General features: G+C 33.4%; 1 protein-coding gene across 1 annotated transcript; it reads left to right on the top strand.

Moving 5' to 3' along the window:
• Positions 1–1,678: 1,678 nt before the first annotated feature.
• LOC126886802 (uncharacterized) lies at positions 1,679–17,852 on the top strand. The gene is made up of 4 exons (XM_050653868.1): positions 1,679–1,826; positions 1,969–2,123; positions 9,569–9,694; positions 17,190–17,852. The coding sequence occupies exons 2-4, from the start codon at positions 2,114–2,116 to the stop codon at positions 17,414–17,416; spliced, it is 363 nt and encodes a 120-aa protein (XP_050509825.1). The 5' UTR covers positions 1,679–1,826; positions 1,969–2,113; the 3' UTR covers positions 17,417–17,852.
• Positions 17,853–21,659: the final 3,807 nt, after the last annotated feature.

The following is a 21,659-nucleotide window of genomic DNA, read 5'->3' on the forward strand; positions in this document are numbered from 1 at the left end:
CCCCAAACCAAAATTTGTGGACTACAAAACCTGGTATTAGCGGCCACCTTTTTATATCAGCCAATAGTTCTGTCATTTTTAGTGACCGTTATTGACAGGTTTTACTGTATTTAAAATAAACATTTTACAAAAAATTTAGTTAAGAGCTCTTTAGATTTGGTATTATTTCATGTGATTATAATACAAAATAGTTTGTCAGTTGTACTCTGCAGTTAAAGAATCTAGTGTTGTATTCAATTAATATAAAATTCTATTTGTTAAGTACTCAGTCAGTACTATTATTAAATACGGGTTCACATTACTGCAAGCATAATTTTGAGGTTTTAAAGTTATTATTTTTATTTAGTTAAAAATAACAGTGGATCCAAAAAAATATCTGGGGTACAAATCGAAAAAGAAAAGCCGAAAAAGAAGAAATGACAAAAAAAAACAATCTTAGTTCTCTTAGCCAATTTCTTAAAAAAGTTTAAGTGAAGTTGTTTTGTCAGATGATGGGCCCAATAAAAGTAACCGAACTTTATTTTCCGTGGATATTTGCGGATAGTGGGACACCGACTTTATCGGTGTCTCGTTGCTCAGAACACACATTTTTAGTCCAAAATCAAGCCATTAATGGAGAGAAAAGCTCTTCTAGCTATCCCTAAAATGTGGTATAACCACATAAAGTAATTCATAGGATGTCACATTACCCAGGACATCCAAGGTAACGTTCAGTACAAATTCGTTATGTACTGCGATGGGGAGGGGTGGTGGTATAGCTTGGGGGTCAGATAGATACCACTCCAGGTTATGGGCGGTCAGATAGGTACCACTCAAGGTTACGCAGTGTGACCGGTTTGATCTTCAGACATGTGAGTCACACTTCACTGTTCCATTAGACACACATAATGTCCCTGACTGAGGCTGGGGTTGTACGAGTATCTGTTTGTATGTGGGGGGGTTTGGGGCGCGAGTACTAGTTTTGCAGGCGGGTACCTTATACCCTAGCGCCGGAACTGCCTTCCATCTTTTTCTGAGACGGCTTACTACGTCTTTTAAAAAATACTGTCTTTAACACACGGTCTTGCTCTGATCTAACCACATGACCTGCCCATCTTATCCGGTTAGCTTTTAATGTCTGACGATATTTTAAGTACCATGCAGAGTCAAGAATTCAGTATTACAGCGCCTTCTCCACTCTACCGTCAATTCATCTCTTTGAGAGCGAAATATTCTGAGAATATTTCTTTCAAATACCATATTTCCGTGTCTCCGGAATTTGGCAGTCATCTAGTTAAATTTATTTTTAGCTTAAATTTCAATCTACTTAATTTATTTTGGACACTCTTTAAATTATAAAAAATATCAGCCGTGTGATGGATGACCGAAGTTATCTTTAACGTTTGAGTTAAAGTTAAGATAACTCTCAGGAATAACGATCCCATAACTATTTAGGTAAAACTATTTGAGGAAACATGCATTGACTGAAAATATTTATTTCTATATGTCACTTTCATATAAAAATACGATGCTAATAAGTGTTCAGAATCACTGTACTAATTTTATTTTTAAATTTCGGAAACAACTCTTGTTTATACATATGTGTGAAATTGCACAACTTGGAAAAAACGCCTGTCCTATTTATAGATATCTCGCGATTCGCGATAAGCTATATAAAATGCTGTATTTACCCACTCCTCTCCAAATCCAAACTTAACTTATTCATTCAGTCCAGTCGATACAAGCAAGCAAGATGAAAAAGTAAAAGTAAAAAGTTAAGATGTGTTTCACGCCAAATATGGTTTTTTTGTACTTTTTCAAGTGGCCTGATAAATAATTATTGTTCCATATATATATATATATATATATATATATATATATATATATATATATATATATATATATATATATATATATATATATATATATATATATATATATATATATATATATATATATATATATATATATATATATATATATATATATATATATATATGCCAGTATAAGGATATAATCGAATATAAATATTAATTTCTTCAATCGGACGTAAATACCTACCCGTATTGGAATTCAAGTTTTAAATTGTAATTATAAAACTTCAAACACAACTGGTGCTGCAAATTACTTCAAAATGAGTGAAAGTAAGTTATTTTTATGTTATTATTAAGCTATTTAACCTTTAACTACCCGCGCATCGAGTTATAACATAACTACACGCGTGGCGTACTTTATACGCCACAAGAAAAACAGCGGACTTGTTTATTTTTTTTTTTGAAAAAATACATTTAGTTGTTTGGTATAAACCTTATTCGGCATCAGTGAATACTTGGAGTTCCTTCTCAGTAAGCCAGTTGGGATTTAAAGCTGGAATCATGGACTAACTCGATTCCATGATAAATAAAATTACTAATAAAAATTTTTTTTAAATGTGATTTTTTACAGGAGAAAAAGTATTGTTTATAAGGAAAAATATATTTTGTGCCATAATGACTAAAAAAACAATTGAAATATGTACTTATACTACGACTTATACTAATATAATCGTGACGTATATTGTCCACCACCGAAACAAACAAATAATAAACTGTAAATTACGATCTTCCCAGAGCGCCGATTATAACGAAACTAAAACCAAATTGTAAAGCACATTCCAGTGATAGGTTAGAGAGATAAACAAGGTCAAAAATTAAATTTTTAAATATATTTGCAGTAGAATCCTTATATCTGGCGTACAAAATACGCCAGCGCGTGTAGTTAAAGGTTAAACTTAATTTAAGTTAAACTTAATTCTCTTGAATTCACTTGTCAGTTGGCCATTGAAATCCAATATGTGAGGTTTTCTCCAAAAAAAGTTCCAACCACGTGGGGAGAGTCCTGTGTTGCCCTGGGTAACATCCAGGTTTATCTATACCATCCAATGAATTTTATATAAATATGTAAAACATCCTTATTATTTACATTTAAAGGGTTTTTACCCGATACATTTTGGTGGCTCAGGCATGCAAATTTTGTAAGTATGACCTCTTGTTCTTGAAAACCTCTGTCAATTTTAACTTTTATCTCATTTAATTAGGTTATACTTAATTTTAGGGCTTTTAAACACTGATGATGGATTCCTTAATCCGAAAACGTTTTGTATTGTGACCCTTATTTAGGGTATTTTAATATATACCTTTTACAAGAAACTTGGTATTTTTGAAACTTAATTTAATGTTAAAACATAATTTATTTTATTAAATGAACACCCTAACCCAACTATTCTAAGTAATGTACCGGGTGATTCTTCTTAGGGTGCCTGTCAGTTTCGAACGTTGGCGTACGGCCGGCGATAACGGGCCTGCAGGGGATGCACTGCAGGCGGGCGCCCCTGTTTAGGGGGCGCCAAAATGAGCTTTCTTCCTGTTGGTGTTATACAAATTACTAATTTAAAAAAATCGAAGGGCGCCTATGCTAGTTTTGCAGGCGGGCACCTTTTCCCCTAGCGCCGGGAATGTAGGGCGATCATTCTGGCTATGATGATTTTGTTGGTTGCTATACGGCATAGTTGTGTTGAGGTCTTTCTATACCATGCTCTCAGATTAGCAAGCCAGGATATTCTTCTTCGTCCTGGGGCCTTTTTTCTTCAATTTTACCTTGCAAAATGCATTGGAGTAGCCGAGTAGCTCCTATCTGCCTTAATTTCTCATTATATGTCCCAAGTACAGCAGCTTACGGCCCTTCACGATGTTGACTAAATCTGCGGTTGTGTTCATCCTCCGTAGTACCTACTTCTTCATTGGTGACCGGGTCATTGCATATTGGGTGATATATGTGAGATAAACTTATCTATTAATACAGGGTGGGGCATTAGTGTGACAAAGTCCAATTACTCGTTTATCGTAAAAGATACGAAAAAAAGTTATTTAGATAAAAGTTGGGGCACAGATAGGATCATAATTTAAAAATATTTCAAATATACAGGGGCGTGGGTATTAAGAGGGTGATACAAACTTATGTTTTTTAAATAAAACACCCTGTATATTTTTTCATTTTTGGATCTCCTCAATGTTTCCTTTCTTAAAATATAGGGTTTTGTAATATTATATAAGGTTGTTTAAAAGATAATTACGGTTTTTTGTTAATTTCGTAGCAATATTTACACCCCGTAGAATTGTAGTGATTTGACATCAAATTTTTATTTTATGTTTAAACGATTTTTAATATAGTCTACTATTGTTAACCATTAACAGTATAGCGAAATGTTTAATTTTAGTATACATGCTTGGTCGAAACTCGGAATGAGTATTTTCCGAATTTTTTTAAATGGAACACCCTGTATTTTATTATTGTAATAAAATGATCATTTATGGTACTTTTTTATTTCTTAAGCATTCCCTATATCTAAGTGCTTTAATTTATTCGTGATTCTTTAAGCCAAACATTAATTGCAAAAAAATTATGTGGAATTTTATTAGGTGGCCGTGAAAATATTCAATCAAAGATAATTTCTCGAAAAAAAATTAATCATAATCTAGCCTGATCCTTAATTTATTAATATTGGATAAAATATCCAAATAAATTCGTAGTTAAGATTGTTGGTGCGCAAAATATTTAATAAAAACATACAATATCCTACCTAGTCGGCTATGACACTAAATTTGCTTAAAAATTTGACATTATACTATTTTTATAGTTCCACTTGCTTTGTTACCATTACTAATATGAATTTTTCTAATGAGGAACTGATTAATAAGATTTTTGTACTAGTGGAGTATAACAAATATGTGCTACTAGCAATAAGAATTGTTTCATCAGAAATTCCCTGATAGACGACAACCAAGAAGAGAATCTTCTTCTTCAACCGTTCTAGTATATTTGAAAATATACTAGAACGGTTTCAACGGACTGGACACTTAGATTATGATAAATCTGATAAAACAAAAACTATTGTAAATGAAGAAAACAGGAAATAAATATAATCCTTATTGTCACTGAGGATCTGCATATTAGTAAAACCGTTCTTACAATCTAAATATCTAGTCTGTTGAGACCGTTTTAGTATACTTTGAAAGTTTCTCTTCTTGGTTGTCGTCTATCAGGGAATTGCTGATGATAAATTTTTATTGCAAGTAGCTCATTTTTGTTATACTCTCCTATTAACACAAAGCCGTTTTAATCAGTTCCTCATTAGAAAAATTAATATTAGTAATGGTAACAAATCAACTGAAACTATATAAATAGTATAATGTCAAATGTTTAATCAAATTTTGAGTCATAGCCAACTAGGGAGAATTTTGTATGTTTGATTAATATTTTAGGCACCAACAACCTTAACTACGAATGTATTTGGATATCTCATCCAATATTAATAAATTAAGGATCAGGCTAGAATATTATGTATTTTTTTCGAAAAATTATTTTTGATTGGATATTTTCACGGCCACCTAATAAAATTTCACGTAATTTTTTTGCAATTAATGTTTAGCTTAAAAATCACGAATAACTTACAAATTAAACCACTTAGATATAAGGAATGCTTAAGAAATAAAAAAATACCATAAAATATAATTTCATTACAATACTGAAATACAGGGTGTTCCATTTAAGAAAACTCAGAAAATACTCATTCCGAGTTTCGACCCACCCTGTATACTAAAATTAAACATTTCGCTATACTGTTACTGTTTAACAATAGAAGACTATATTAAAAATCATTTGAACATAAAATAAAAATTTGATGTCGAATCACTACAATTCTACAGGGTGTAAATATTGCTACGAAATTAACAAAAAAACGTAATTATCTTTTAAACCACCTCGTATAATATTACAAAACCCTGTATTTTAAGAAAGGAAACATTGAGGAGAATCCAAAAATATAAAAATATACAGGGTGTTCCATTTAAAAAACATAAGTTTGTGTCACCCTGTCAATACGCACGCCCCTGTATATTTGAAAATATTTTTAAATTATGATCCTATCTGTGCCCCAACTTTTACCTAAATAACTTTTTTTCGTATCTCTTACGACAAACAGTAATTGGACTTTGTCACACTAATGCCCCACCCAGTATTTATTTTTCGAATTTCCATATATAGGTACCTACCTCATGTACGATCTACTGTTTAGAAAACAGTATTATCATCCTGTAATGTCTTCTGTAATAGTTTTTAATTTATTCGGAATATTTTCTTTTTCTTCTTTTTGTATAGACATGACTCTGCTGTTTTCTTCAATGTACCCCCAGTAAGTTGTCGTTCCATCGTTTTCGTGTTCTTCCAATATCCTTCTGATCGTCTTGCTATTGGGGAACCGTTTCGCCGTCCTTACTATTCCATTTGTTGTCTTTCGGCTTATGTGGTCACTCCATTCTACTCTTCTGTTTCTTACCCAGTTATTAATGTTATCCACCTTGCATCTCCGTCGCATATCTGTAATTCTAGCTCTGTCCCATAGCGTCTTACCATTGATTTTTCGTAGGGTGTTCATGTCTGCTGTCATAGCATTATTTTTGTCCTCTCTGTGTCAGGTCCTGTTTCTGCCGCGTATGTCATTATTGATCTGATGACTGTTGTGTAAATTCCGCCTTTAATTTCTTTTTGATATTTTTATTTCTCCATATTGTTTTTCATTCAGGCAACCTGCGGCTCTGTGGGCTCCATTTACTTCTGTTTTGAGCTTTTCGTAGCTAGATAGTGTGATAAGTACCTAGCTAGACCTGGATATTTAAGCTCCATCACTTGTTATATTATCTGCCTCTCCAGCTCGAATTTACGTCTTAGTATATTTGGTGTTATAATCATGCATTTTGTCTTTTTTGGGGAAATCAACATGTAAAATTTTTTGGCGGTTATATTAAATTGATCCTGCGTATGTACGTTGTAAATCATCACTTTGATAGGTTAGTATTACATTGATCCCATAGCTAGCATATTATTTTTAGGTATTTTTCTCCCATTTGGTATCCGTGTTTAGTTCATGCTTTTTTTATTAGTTCAACCTAATCCATGATCAGGTTGAACAGTAGAGGACTCGGGGAATCCCCCATCTTACCCTACTGCCAGCGGGCATAGGTAAATTGAGTCCCGTATACCTGAATTAAGAAGGGTCAAAATATTTAGATGGTCGAATTGAGTCCCGGGCATCGTAATCCTAATTACATTCACAGTATATTTTTTAGACATTCCCTGGATATAATCTATAATGTGACATAATACCTCCGATTTGTTTTTTCATGAGTTTTGTAAGAGAGACTAAAAGCTTTTTTTACAGTCACCTCCTGTTTTCATATGATATTTTCTGAAATGTTTTGTATTAAATTCAACTACAGTGGAACCCCGATAAGTCGGCCCCCGATAACCCGGAAGTCCGGCTAACCCGGACCGATTTTCATCAGATAAACATTTTGATTTTCAGTACCTAGGTATTTTGTATTTTGACAATGACACCCATTCTGGGCGTCGAAATGTTAATAAAATTATTTTTTCAATTTAATAGGGTTTTATTTCCCATCAAAATAGTTAATTATCAGATAAACATTTCAACAATAAAAATGTATGTATGTAATATAATATTTGAGAGATAATGTGTATTTGTGTAATTTGAACTATACAATAGTAAAAATGACTCATGGCACAAGCCGGCAGAAACAACAAGCATCTGTCTGTAGTAATCCTTTATTTTTTATTTCAAACTGTGTTAGCATTGTTTAAGAAAGACTATTAAAAAAATTCGTTTTTAATCAATGGTCTTAGTTTTCACTGTTCATAATACATAATAACAAAACATCGTTCCGATTGTGACTGTATGAATACAGTACATATTGTATTGTTCGCTTCCGTTTGCTTAGGTTTGTGTTTGCGTGTTTTTAGTAATTTAGATGTGTAGGTACTGTGCATATTTATATGTATATATTTCATGTTATTTCAATTCTAACGGAGTTTATCTGTAAGTATACCGTATTTTATTAATTTTTACCATATTCTCCGGCTAACCCGGATTTTCAATAACCCGGATCGGCCGCGGTCCCGATTAATCCGAGTTATCGAGGTTCCACTGTATCTATTTACTACAAAACATGTCAAAATTTACATGTGGAAACAGGAGATGACCCTAAAAATGGTTTTTCGTCTCCTACAAAATTCATGAAAAGGCAGATAGGAAGTATTATCACTGACCAATGAGCAATTTTAATTTAACCTAAATTACTACTGTTCCTTAAAATTAAAAGCTTACCCCATAGCGTCTCTTATGTAATCTAACAAGATCGTGCACTATTTTAACATACACAGATACACAAGCACTATGCTCTGCTTTTCACTATCACCTATCACTCAAACTAGTTCAAAAGGCTTTGTCCTCTTCAATCTTCTAGTTTGCCCAGTAGTATCGAGGAGCTGAATTTCCTCAATATTCTCGTACTTATGAAGTTGTTGCTCGTGACTTCTTGCCATCTTCTTGATGATTATATCCAGGTTCCATTTCTAGGTCCTTATGGAGATCACTTTTTGTCATATACCAAGGAGCATCTACAATATTTCTCAGTATTTTGTTCTGCAATATTTGTATAATTTTTATATTACTTGATCTAGTAAGTACACCCCCATAGTGGGCATCCATAAGTCCATACAGGTCTTAATATTTGTTTATAAAGTAATAACTTATTATGCATCGACAATGTGGAGTTTCTTCCAACTAGCCACTACACTTTTTACATATCTTTCTTTTGCCTTTCATAGCCACAAGGCTATACGTTTCCTTCCTGTTTTTTTTGTAGACCACTTTCATCTGATTCTAAAAAAAAATAAAATGAATGGTAATTTTTCTATTCTTTACAATTAAAAATCAAAAGAAATAGGAAAAATTGAAAACAGATTTTATAATACTTACATAATTGTTTAAACAAAAGAGATCCAGCCAGAGAAAAACTAACATACATAACAGCAAAAAAAGCCACTAATTCTAATTTCCATTTTCCATCCAATCATAATTTTTTAGGTTATCGTGAAAATGTGATGACCACGCGGCACGCGACCCTACTTACATAGAACACACGCGGCAAATTTGAAAATGAAAGCAAATTGAATAGTAAATGGCCTCACTTAAAATATAGGACATTGGTAGCATGTTCATAGAATGTCTTGTGGTAACATTCCACCAATAATTTAATCAGATGTTTACCGAATGTTCCTTGAATGTCCAGGACATTCAAACATTAATAGAACTTTGATAGTACATTCCTGGAACGTTTTGTGTTGTTAGGGTTATCTCTTCATCACAGTCGAAATTTACATTTAACCAACTGCCAAGGTATTTGAAATGGTTCACCCGTTCTATCTCCTCGCCATCAAGAGAAAGCACACCTTGATCTAATCTAATCTTTCCAACTGCCATCCACTTTGTCTTAGAAATATTGATTTTTAGGCCTCTCCGAAAACTTGCTTCACTGACTAGATTTACTAATGTCTGGAGATCTTGTAAATTTTCTGCAATGGCTGTATCGTCAGCGTATCTGATATTGTTGATTACTTCTAAAGTTTGTAGTACCTATACTTAAATCTAAAAATTCTTATGTAGTGTAATTCCAATAATTTATTGATATTTTAGTTACACTATATCTTTGGAAACCGAAGCTGCCATGTTCCGTTGGCCATATTGCAATGCAGTTTCCAGATGGCGAATACATTAGCTTTTGGCCAAGCACTTGTAAATCAATTACAGCTAAAGGCAGAGGTAAATTTTTATTTTAACATTTAACAAGTAGGTAGTCTAATAACAGGTATTTACTTTGGTTAACAATAACTTTAACTGTCATCAACAATGTTTTTATTGTATTTTAATAACATTAGCATTTGTTGAGAATATTTCTCATTTAAATGTAAACTTCTCCACAGTCTAACCACAGAATAGGAAACAATTATTATCTGTGGTCTAACCATATGTATTTTTATATAACTTTCTTGACGACGCGACGTCAGATGTCGATTCAGATTACGGACGATTGCGCACTTCAAATTTTGTTGTTTTGATTGTATTTAAAATTTCGATTTCTTTATGCAACCTTCTTAGCACCTTTTTGTTTGTGACGTGTTCTGTCCACGATATTTTCAGAATTCTTCTATGTATCCACAACGCGAATGTTAGATTTTTCATTGATGTCACATTCAGTGTCCAAGCTTTTATTCCATAAAACAAAGTCGAAAATGTCTACCTCACCAACCTAACCTTAGCCCCAACCGTCACAGCAGTTGGATATGTCCAGCGACTTTGTTAAAGATTTTGCAGACAGATCTTGGTTTGCTTGCTTCCAAAATCTAACTCTTGCATAAATTGAAGCAAACACGTTCATCTAGCAAGGCGTAGATTAGGTGAATGGGCCCAAAACGAGATTACCGTCGATTCCGACTTTAATTTTTTTTTATTTGTTTTTAAATACAATCTGTTACATCACAAAAAAAGTAACAGTAAGCATTTTTGTTAAACGAACAAATGTGAGAGGAGTTTTAGTCCAAAGACTATCAACTCCTAGTAGGTTTGTTACTAATAACTACACTAAATCACTTACTTTCACTTAAAACCTTAAAACACTTTAAGACACTTATGTTCTAAATGGCAAGTCAAGAGGAGTTCTAATTTTCAGTCTATTTAGTTGTGTAGAGTTGTCCAATAAATTCACTACTAATTCGTTGGATTGCTTTTCCAGTCGTTTGAAATATTTATCACTGCATTTGATGATTATCTGCTTCACTGTCTCGATCTTCAAGTACCTATAAATGTCTGCATTTGGAATGAACCACGGTGCATTTGTGATAGCACGAAGAACCTTGGATTGAAACCACTCCAGTATTGCTAGGTTGCTGTTTGCTGCAGTTCCCCACAGTTCAGTCCCGTATGTCCAGATGGGCCGGATGATTGCTTTATACACCAGTATTTTGTTAGTAGAGATAAGGTGGATTTTCGGCCGAGTAACCAGTAGTGTTTTTTTGTATTTTATTCCTAATTGCTTCCTCTTCGTCCAGATGTGTGTTCTCCATGTTAGACCCTTGTCAAGGTGTAATCCGAGATATTTTACAGTATCATTTTTAGGAATATTCTTGTTATGCATTAGGATATTCGGTGTTTCCTTGTCACATTTAGTGAATACTACGTTAACTGATTTTGCTTCGTTGATCTTTATCTTCCATTTCTTAGCCCATATTTCAACTAGATGTATGTTTTGTTGCAATATTTCAGCTGCCTGTATGGGATCTGGGTTTTTTACCAGAATTGCAGTGTCATCTGCGAATGTTGCGATTGTAGATTCTTCTCCAGTTGGGAAATCATCTGTAAAGATTGTGTAGAGAATTGGCCCCAAGACACTGCCTTGCGGGACCCCAGCATTTATGTTGTGAATTTCAGACACACTTTCTTCGTATCTTGTGTAAAATAGCCTTTCTTCGAGATATGATTTTAGTATTGTATATAGCGGCTGGCTGAGAGATTTCTTTCTTCAGTTTGAATAACAATCCTGGATGCCAGACTTTGTCAAATGCTTGACTTACATCCAGGAAAATGGCATTGCAATAGCTCTTTTCCTGGAAGGCTGTTTGTATATTTTCTACCACCCTATGCACTTGTTCAGTTGTGGCGTGGTTTTGGCGAAAACCGAACTGACGATTTGGTATAATCCGACTTTCATAAGCGAATTTTGTTTAGTGGTGAAGCTCACTTGAAATGAAGTGGTTGAATGGCTACGTCAACAAACAAAACTGCAGTATTTGCAGTGAAGATGATATTCAAGTGTATGTTGATAATACGGCGCACCATGTCACACAGCTCGTGCTACAATTGATTTATTGGAGGAAGTGTTTGGCAACCCCATAGTTTCACGCTTCGTACCCGTGAATTGGCCTCCAAGATCGTGCGATTTAACACTGCTAGACTATTTTCGATGGGAAAATATGTGAAGTCGTTAGTCGAACGAGCTGTAACGAAGTTGGATCGTTAGAGTAAGGATTAATGGTAAAATAATAAAATTATCCAGATTAGAAAACTTGTTATGGATTCTAGGTTTTAATATTTTTAATTCTTCTTCGTTTGGTGCCTATTCGTTTCGAATATTGGCGATCATTCTGGCTATAATTATTTTATTAACTGATGCTTTAAATAGATTAGGTTGTTGTTGTGGATAATTATTTCCTCAGGTTCTTTTTTTGTGAATTTGATGAGCTTGACTGAGCCAATTAGCCAAATTTAAAAACAAACAATTTGTTTTTCAGAGGAATTTGTTCTGTATTTCTAACTATAAATATACGAACATAACAAACTAATATTTAAAAAATTTAAAAAAATACACTGTTTTGGATGTTAATATTTTTTTGTATATATTTATTTTTTTTGTATTTTTTTTTATTCTTTTTTTTTAATTGTTTTTTTTTACTACGCTAAGACATAAACCCGATTCAACATCTCGGAGGTTTACATCTTCTTAGTTTTTTTTCTTCTTTTTTTCCCTTTTTTTCTCTTTTTTTTTGGTTTTTTTTCTCTTTTTTTTGTGTTTTCTTCCCTTTTTTCCTTTTTTTTTTCTTGTTCTTTTTTTTTCAATTATAATATACAATAATTACTTAAATCTACAGGGTTAAAAAATTAACCATGATATTCTTCTTCTCCCAATTTCTCGCTATCCGAATACTTTGCCTTAAAGGATAATTTTCAGTAATCTGTATTTAGTGCCGTTTCTCATTATATGTCCGAGATGCTCTAACTTTCTCCTTTTAATCGTGTACATCACTTCTATTTCTTTCCTCATTCTTCGTAGCACGGTCTCGTTGGTTATCTTGTCCGTTTACGATATCCTCAGGATCAGTGACGGCCCGTGAGGTAGTGCCATAGAGCCATGGCACTACCTTGCTAACTATGCAGAAACATATTTTTTATCTTAAAAACATTTTAATGCATGTTTATTTTTTTTGTGAATATTTCTCTTTATTTTTATAAATTATATCAAATCTGGCAACTGTGTAGCGCAATGCAAATCTACCGACTCTGGCCACCCACAGCTGACCGGATAAAGGATGAAAATCATAAAAATCCCAGTGCCGAACGGCATAGTGGCTCGTGAGAAAAGAGAAAGATTGTATGAGCATCCTGTGTAAGTGACAGAGAGAGAGCGGTATTGCACTTTTAACATACGTTTAAATTGGAGTCTCCGTGCCAGGCTCGAAATCTCGAAAAGGAAGTTAGTGGATCTTAAGATACAATGTTTTAGATCTACATATTTCTAGTTTCTTTACGCGTTCGCTTGACGCTATTGTGTTTATTGTCTACTACGGTATTGTATATTTGTGTTTATACTCTACTATATTTTTTAATTTGTAATTATTAGTTAGTGCGTTGTGATCGTGGGTGTCGTATGTATAAAAATAATATTTTGATTATTTTCTACGTTTAATTTATTTATTGACAATGAATCAAAGTAGTATATTAAAAAACTCTTTTGGTGGTTTTTCGTTAGAAAAAAAAAAACTACAAATTAAAGAACTCGGTCGGCCTTTACCCGATTTAAAAATTGAAAAACAAAGTGGAAATTGACAAAAACTTCGCTGTCGTAAGTTTAATAAAATTATTTATGATAAAAATAGCTGGTTGTGTGGTTGCGAACAAACTAATAAACTCTTCTGTTTTGTATGCGTTTTGTTTGGAGGTGACGAGACTTGGTCAAACAAAGGCACCGATGATCTTGTACATATATGGGAGAAATTGAAATCCCATGAAAAATCTAAAGTGCACATGAATAACGTTTTTAGCTTTTCAATGCTTGGTAAGTTAAATATAAAAACCCAATTAAATTCAGCTTATCGTGATACTTTATTTATATTTTATATCCTTTTTGACCATATCGTAAAACCGCCACAAAAAATTTAGGCAGCTGCCCGGATTCTGGCACTACCTTCCTAAAGTTATACGAGCCGCCACTGCTCAGGATACGCCTGTATAGCCACATCTCGAAGGCTTCAAGTTGTTTCTTCAACGCTTCAGTGAGTGTGCAGGATTCAACACCGTAGTATAATATTGAGAAGATACCTATAACATTATAGGAGCCTTACTTTTATCTCCAGATTAAGGTTGTGACTTTTAAAGAGTTTGGCCCTGTTGTTGAATGCACTCCTAGCCTTCTCTATTCTACATTTTACTTCTTGTGAGTGATCCCATTGTTCGTTTACTATTGTTCCAAGATAGTTATACTGTTTTACTTAGTCCCCTGATGTATTCTTCATAAGTAGTTGGACGCCTCTAATTTTATTTTTACTGATGACCATACATTTAATTTTTGATAGATGTCGTCAGCGCAGCGGATATTGTTTTGGCGTTCTCCATTTAGGAGTATTCCAAGGCTTCAGTAAATATTTCCTCTGAATATATACTTCGTCTAATTTACTACCCGTTGCACGTCATCCGCGTCATAGCGTGTGACGTCGCATGATACCAACACGAAATATTTGGCGGTAGGTGTGTTCTTTTTTAGAATCATTTTGCCGAGTACACTGGAATTACAGCCACTACACATATTTTATTATATACGCGTAGAAATAATATTTGAAGATTTCTATTAATGTTAACCTAAAGAAATGCACAATAATATGTTTCATTTAATTTGTATAAATGGATTATAAAGCGTTTTTATGAAGCACATTTGTTCGGAACACACAGTAACTGTAATCGAACGAAGGTGACATTTTAGAATAAATTGGTAACATTTATTTGACAGTTGCGGTGATGACACTTCATATTTGTTTATATTCTTTACTATAAGTATCTGTTCTATTATATTTACTCTTTTTATTATTTACTTTACTATAAAAAGATCCTCTACTACAAAAATATAAATTTCACCTAATTTTATCACGACTTAGAATAATCCAGGTATCTGACAACTTTTTTAGTTGTTATTGTAGACATGTACAAAGATACCTATCGGCTTCTCCCAAGAGTTCGGAGCCGTTTTTTAATAATTATTAACAATGCAGTGCAAAATCGCTTGCACTGCAAATCTTAAAAGATTATAACTTAATTCTTGTTCTCTATTTCTTAAGTTTTTATTTATTTACATTGAATATTAATTTGTTTTGTTGTATAATCCACGTTTACAATAATTATGTGATATATTTGATTTAAAATGGATTCAGGATTTTTTTATACTTTGGCAACTATGTCAACTTAGATCTCTGGCGTAGATAATGACGTGCAACGGTAAGTAAATTAGATGGACTGTAGGTTAAATAATATAGGTGAAAGTATACATTCTTGTCTAACGCCTCGCTGAATCTGGATCGCTTCTGTCGGTTCATCTCCAAGATTTGTTCTTATTGTGGCTGATTGGTTAGAGTATAAATTTTGTATTATATGCCGGTTTTTATCATCCATTTGGACTTTTGTTAGAACATCCATCATTTTTCTGTGTTTAACTATATCAAATGAATTTTGGTAGTCCACAAAGCTGGTGTAAATATCGCAAGTCATATCTCTGCATCATTTGAATAATATCTGTAGACTAAACAGTGCAGCTCTTGTACCTACGCCTTTCATGACTCCAAACTGTGTGTCTTGTATTCTCTCTTCGTATAGCTTATATATATATATATATTATTCTGCGATGTATAATTTTAAGAAAAAGTTTTTCTTATTGTCTCATTCTAGCCTATATTCTCCGTACTTTTTCTCTCCCTGTTTCTTTGGTAACGTAATAAATTCTGAAACTAGCCAATGTTTCGGAATATTGCCTGGGTCATAGATATTATTGAAGATTTTGCATACTAAGTAATCTTAAAGATTCATTATCAAGAAGTTTAAGAAATTCAGACTGTACTCCGTCTGGTCCTGGAGCTCTCCCTTTTTTTAGTGATATTATGGCTGTTCTTATTTCTGCCACTATTCATCATCATTCTCTTTGCCTTATCCCTATGCGGGGTCGGCTTCCCTAATTGCATTTCTCCACACAATTCTATCCTGGGTCATATCAATATTAATCCCCTTTACCAACATGTCCTGCCTAATCGTCTCCCCCACGTCTTCTTTGGTCTTCCTCTCCTACTCCTTCCAGTAATCTGCACTTCAGCTACTTTCCGTATAGGATGATTAACGTCTCGACGTTGAACATGACCAAACCATCTCAACCTATGCTCTCTCATTTTGGCATCAATTGGTGCCACACCTAGACTTCCCCTAATATACTCATTTCTAATTTTATCCTTTCTTGTCACGCCACTCGTCCATCTAAGCATTCTCATCTCCGCCACATGCATACGTTGTTCCTCTTTCCTGTTTCTTTTTCACTGCCCAACATTCAGTTCCGTACATCATAGCCGGTCTTATGGCTGTTTTATAGAATTTTCCTTTCAGCTTCATTGGAACTTTTCTGTCACACAACACACCACTCGCTTCCTTCCACTTCATCCATCCAGCCCTAATTCTACTGCATGCATCTCCCATCTATTTCTCCATTACTCTGTAATACTACCGATCCCAAGTACTTAAAACTATTGCCTTTTACAATCAGTTCACCATCCAAAGATACCATTTTATTTGTAGTAACTCCATCTTTAAATGAACATTCCAAATACTCTGTCTTTGTCCTACTAAGTTTTAAACCTTTTTCCTCCAGAGCTCGTGTCCACTGTTTCAGTTTTTGTTCCAAGTCTCTTTCACTATTTCCTACTAACACGACATCATCAGCATACATTAAGCACCATGGAATGTTTCCCTGTATTTTCGCTGTTATCTGGTCCAAAACTAATGAGAATAAATACGGACTAAGCACCGAGTCTTGGTGCAATCCTACTTTTACATGAAATTTATCAGTCTCTCCCACACCTGTCCTAACACTAGTCGTTACTCCCTCATACATATCCCTCACAATCTTTACATATGCACCAGGGACTCCTTTCTTATTGAGTGCCCGCCACAGAATCTCTCGAGGAACTCTATCATATGCTTTCTCAAGATCAATGAATACCATATGAGCGCTTGTTTCTTTACTCCTGTATTTTTCCATCAACTGCCTTATAATGAAAATTGCGTCTGTTGTTGATCTGCCCTGCATAAAGCCAAATTGATTCTCGGATATGTCGGTCTCTTCACGTATCCGTCTATCAATTACTCTCTCCCATATTTTCATGGTGTGGCTATATTAAAATATGTTAATTAAAACTGCCACTATTAAAATATGTTAATTAAAATTTGTGTATTTTAGGCTGTTCTATGTCATACAAAGAGGACATAGGCATAAACAAGGAGAAACGGGAAGCTGATAAAATATTGAAGCTTCCCAGCAGCATAATTAATCAAGAAGATGCAATCAATTGGTGGAACGATTATTTGTGCTCTTCTTCTACTAATTACAACCTGGTCGCAGTCAACTGCGCTACCTCTGTGTTCAATTGCCTCGTTCAGGGTGGTATTTTATCGAACTGTGCCTAATCTTTATCGTCCGAATTACTTCCAGAAGATAACACCTAATGGGGTATTTCGCTTGGCTTGTAAAGCTGAACATTTGATGAATGAAGCTTAAAAATTAATTTTATATTTTGAAAAATATTCAATACCTGTATTCTTACTTTATATATGCATATAATATGTAATTCAAGTTATGTCCCATAAAAAAGCAAAAAAAATTATTAAAAATTATATGTAGTTATTTAGGATAAAAAAAATGTTTTCAACTGATTTTTCAGTTGATTTATAACGAAATCTTTACTATTTCCGTACTATTGTATTTTTGGCATATTATAATTAGTTATATTAACGTATTTAAGGTTTTATATTTCTCATATAACGCAGTAGGAGACAATGTTATAAATAAACATCTTGAAATTACAAATTATAATACATAATAAATAAATCAGGTCAATCAATATGTATCTTGTTTTTTCTTACAGCCAACAAAAACCTTCTTCTTTTTCTTTAGGTACCGTCTCCTCGAAGGAGGTTGGTAATCACCACAGCTATTTTCAAAGTCTACCCAACTTATTTTTAATATTCTTCGGTAGGTCCACATCTGAAATGTTTCAAGCCGATTGCTTATTTCTTTCTTTAAGGTCCAGGCCTCCACCCCATACAGCAGCACCGAAAACCCATATGAACATAATATTCTTATTTTGAGTTGCAAACTAAGGTCTCTACTGCATAATACTTTTCTCATCTTGTTAAATGTTGCTCTAGCTCAGGGGTGGCAAAGTGCGGCCCGCGAGCCTCATGCGTCCCTTTATACATTTTTTTGCGGCCCGCGAAAAAAAAGTGAATTATTCTCATTTAAAGATTTTTTTTTAATTGGGTATTGCTAATATTAATGATTAAATATAGATAATGCAGCTATTAACTATAGTCCAGGAACCGAAGATTTTCACCTCGCAATTTTTACAGAATGGATCGATTTGCTTGAAAATTTGAGAATAAGTAGTGGATAGTCCAAGGATCAAAATCTATATAACTCTGAAAGGCGCTTTTACCGTGGGGGTGGTTGCCACCCCATCTCAGGGGTGAGCATTTTTTATTATATTTTGACCGCAAAAGTTGATAAAACATTCATTCTAAGCAAAAAATGCTCTATAAATTTTTTTAAAAAAATTAGTAGTTTTCGATTTATTCGCTATCGAAAGTGTTAGTTTTGTATAGAAAAAATCAATGTTTCTCGATATACTCATTTACGATTCACTCAATTTTTGTCGTAGAAAAATTTTTTTCAAACCAAGTTCTTGGGAATTAGGTAACCTACAATTTTATATTAAAACATTTTTTCGCATCTCTGATGCTAATCTTTCTATTCTGAAGAAGATGGCATTTGTTACCAAACTACAAAAATTCGTTATTCGTTTTTAACTCCAATTTGTTAAAAACTAATCATTCTAAGCCAGTCAAACTTCTAGAATCTATTATTAATACATAAATAAATAAAAATGAATAAGGCCAATGACTAAAAACAGAGCCAACTTACATTATTATGCTTCCAATTGGATTTCTTCTTTTTTTTTCAAAAAAATATATTGATTTTTTAATTGTAACTTTTTAATTTTTTATCTTAGAAAGCCTGGTAAAAAATAATTTTGTAGGCTTTTACAAGATATCTAAGCCTATAATATTAAATCTTTTAAAATCCTCAGTCGCAAAAAGAGGTGACTTTGAAAGGGTTGGTAAAGGTGGTTTCTGCATGTTATAACAAGTTTTAATTGTCAATAGCTCACTCAATTTTTGCCGTAAAACAATTTTTTTCAAATGAGATTCTTGGGAATTAAATAAGATATAATTTCATATTTAAATATTTTTTTTATCTCTGATGTTAATCTTGCTATTTTGAAGAAAAAGCCATTTTTTTCCAAACTACAAAAATTCGTTATTCGCTTTTAACTCCATTTTTTTAAAAACTAATCATTATAAGCCGGTCAAACTTCTAGAACCGATTAATAATACTTAAATAAAAAAGACCAAATAAGGTTAATGACTAATTTTAATTAAGGTGGTGATTAGGGGGTTGCTTGAGATCACTTTTTCGGTGAAAAAAAATGGGGACTGACATTCTTTTCATTATAAGTCACTTAATTTTTGAGCTAGAGCCTTTTTTTATTTATGGAGATAGATATTTTTAAGTACTTTAAATTACGTTGAACAATCTGTCCTCGAAAAATGCATAATTTTCCCGTCTTTTGACTTTGAAACTACAATATTTAGCATTTGACGAAGAGGAGCCAACATATAATAAAATATAGCTCGATTACTGTTGGTCTTAAAGAAAATTTAAAAAAACGGTTTTGTTTATTTTTTCAAAAGGTACATTTTTATTAAGTAAAGTTGTTTTGATAAAACGAAAACTTTTGGAGTTATTAGCAGAAAACTTATTAAAAACATTGATTTTTTCGATATAAAACTAACATTTTCGATAGCGAATAAATCGAAAACTATCAATGTTATCAAAAAAAAATTATAGAACGTTTTTTGCTTAGAATGAACGTTTTTACCAACTTTGTGATTAAAATACAATAAAAAAATTCCACCCCTGAGATGGCAACCACCCCCATGGCAAAAGCGCCTTTCGGCATGATATAGATTTTGATCCTTGGACTATCCACTACTTATTCTCAAATTTTCAAGCAAATCGATCCATTCTGTTAAAATTGCGAGGTTTTGTCCTATTTTAAGCTTCATTACGTGGACTACTTTCGCAGCGGGTGATTTTTCCGCAGATTTTCAACAACACGCGGGCAATTATTTGGGGTTTTGGCACAGAGATTTATCGCCTCCCTCAATAAAATCCATGAAATTTCAACAAATGGAAATGATATTTTCGAAGTAGTCAGGAACTGTGTGGAAAATTTTAAATTAATCATATTAAGAGGAAAACGAAAAGCCCTAGATAGGTACAAAGTTTACTACCTTTTAAACAATTAGAATAATTGAAATAAAATACAGTAAACAATATTTTAAATCCAAGACTTTTCGTTAATAAACTGCTTTCTGGCTGCATCCCGTATCTCCGGATTTTACAATATATAATCACATAGACGACGAAAATAGGAGAAAGCAAAAAGGACACTTAGGCCACGCATTTACCTTCTCTTCGTCTAGGAAAAGGACCGAAAAACAGTTTCTAAATACTCAGAACTGAGTAAAAATGGAAGAGATAAATGCAGATTTTTGTTTATATTCGGTTCAGATTTGGACCACCATCTCCATATAGCCATTTCAGCATCCTCATGCCTCATCAGTGAAGCTATGCAGTCACAAATCTGAAGGAATACAAATAATCTGACTATTTTAATGGAAACCATCGCGAAAACAATTTTCGTCGTCTCTGTGATTATATATTGTAAAATCCGGAGATACGGGATGCAGCCAGAAAGGAGTTAATTAACGGAAAGTCTTGGATTTAAAATATTGTTTACTGTATTTTATTTCAATTATTCTAATTGTTAAAAACGTAGTAAACTTTGTATCTAGGGCTTGTCGTTTTCCTCTTAATACGAGAGATGTCGCTAGAATGCGTCTCAAGAGGTGGAACCATTGTTTTCGCGATGGTTTCCCTTAAAGATTGTTTGTATTCCTTCAGATTTGTGACTGCATAGCTTCACTGATGAGGCATGAGGATGCTGAAATGGCTATATGGAGATTGTGGTCGAAATCTGAACCGAATATAAACAAAAATCTGCATTTATCTTTTCCATTTTTATTCAGTTCTGAGTATTTAGAAACTGTCTTTCGGTCCTTTTCCTAGACGAAGAGAAGGTAAATGCATGGCCCAAGTGTCCTTTTTGCTTTCTCCTATTTTCGTCGTCTCTGTGATTATATATTGTAAAATCCGAAGATACGGCATGCAGCCAGAAAGCAGTTTATTAACGAAAAGTCTTGGATTTAAAATATTGTTTACTGTATTTTATTTCAATTATTCTAATTGTTTAAAAGGTAGTAGGTAAACTTTGTATCTAGAGCTTTTCGTTTTCCTCTTAATACGAGATATGTCGCTAGAATGCGTCTCAAGAGGTGGAACCATTGTTTTCGCGATGGTTTCCCTTAAAATAGTCATATTGTTTGTATTCCTTCAGATTTGTGACTGCATAGCTTCACTGATGAGGCATGAGGATGCTGAAATGGCTATATGGAGATGGTGGTCCAAATCTGAACTGAATATAAACAAAAATCTGCATTTATCTTTTCCATTTTTACTCAGTTCTGA

Source organism: Diabrotica virgifera, chromosome 6 (genome assembly GCF_917563875.1).
Source record: "Diabrotica virgifera virgifera chromosome 6, PGI_DIABVI_V3a".
In the NCBI taxonomy this organism is placed as follows: Eukaryota; Metazoa; Arthropoda; class Insecta; order Coleoptera; family Chrysomelidae; genus Diabrotica; species Diabrotica virgifera.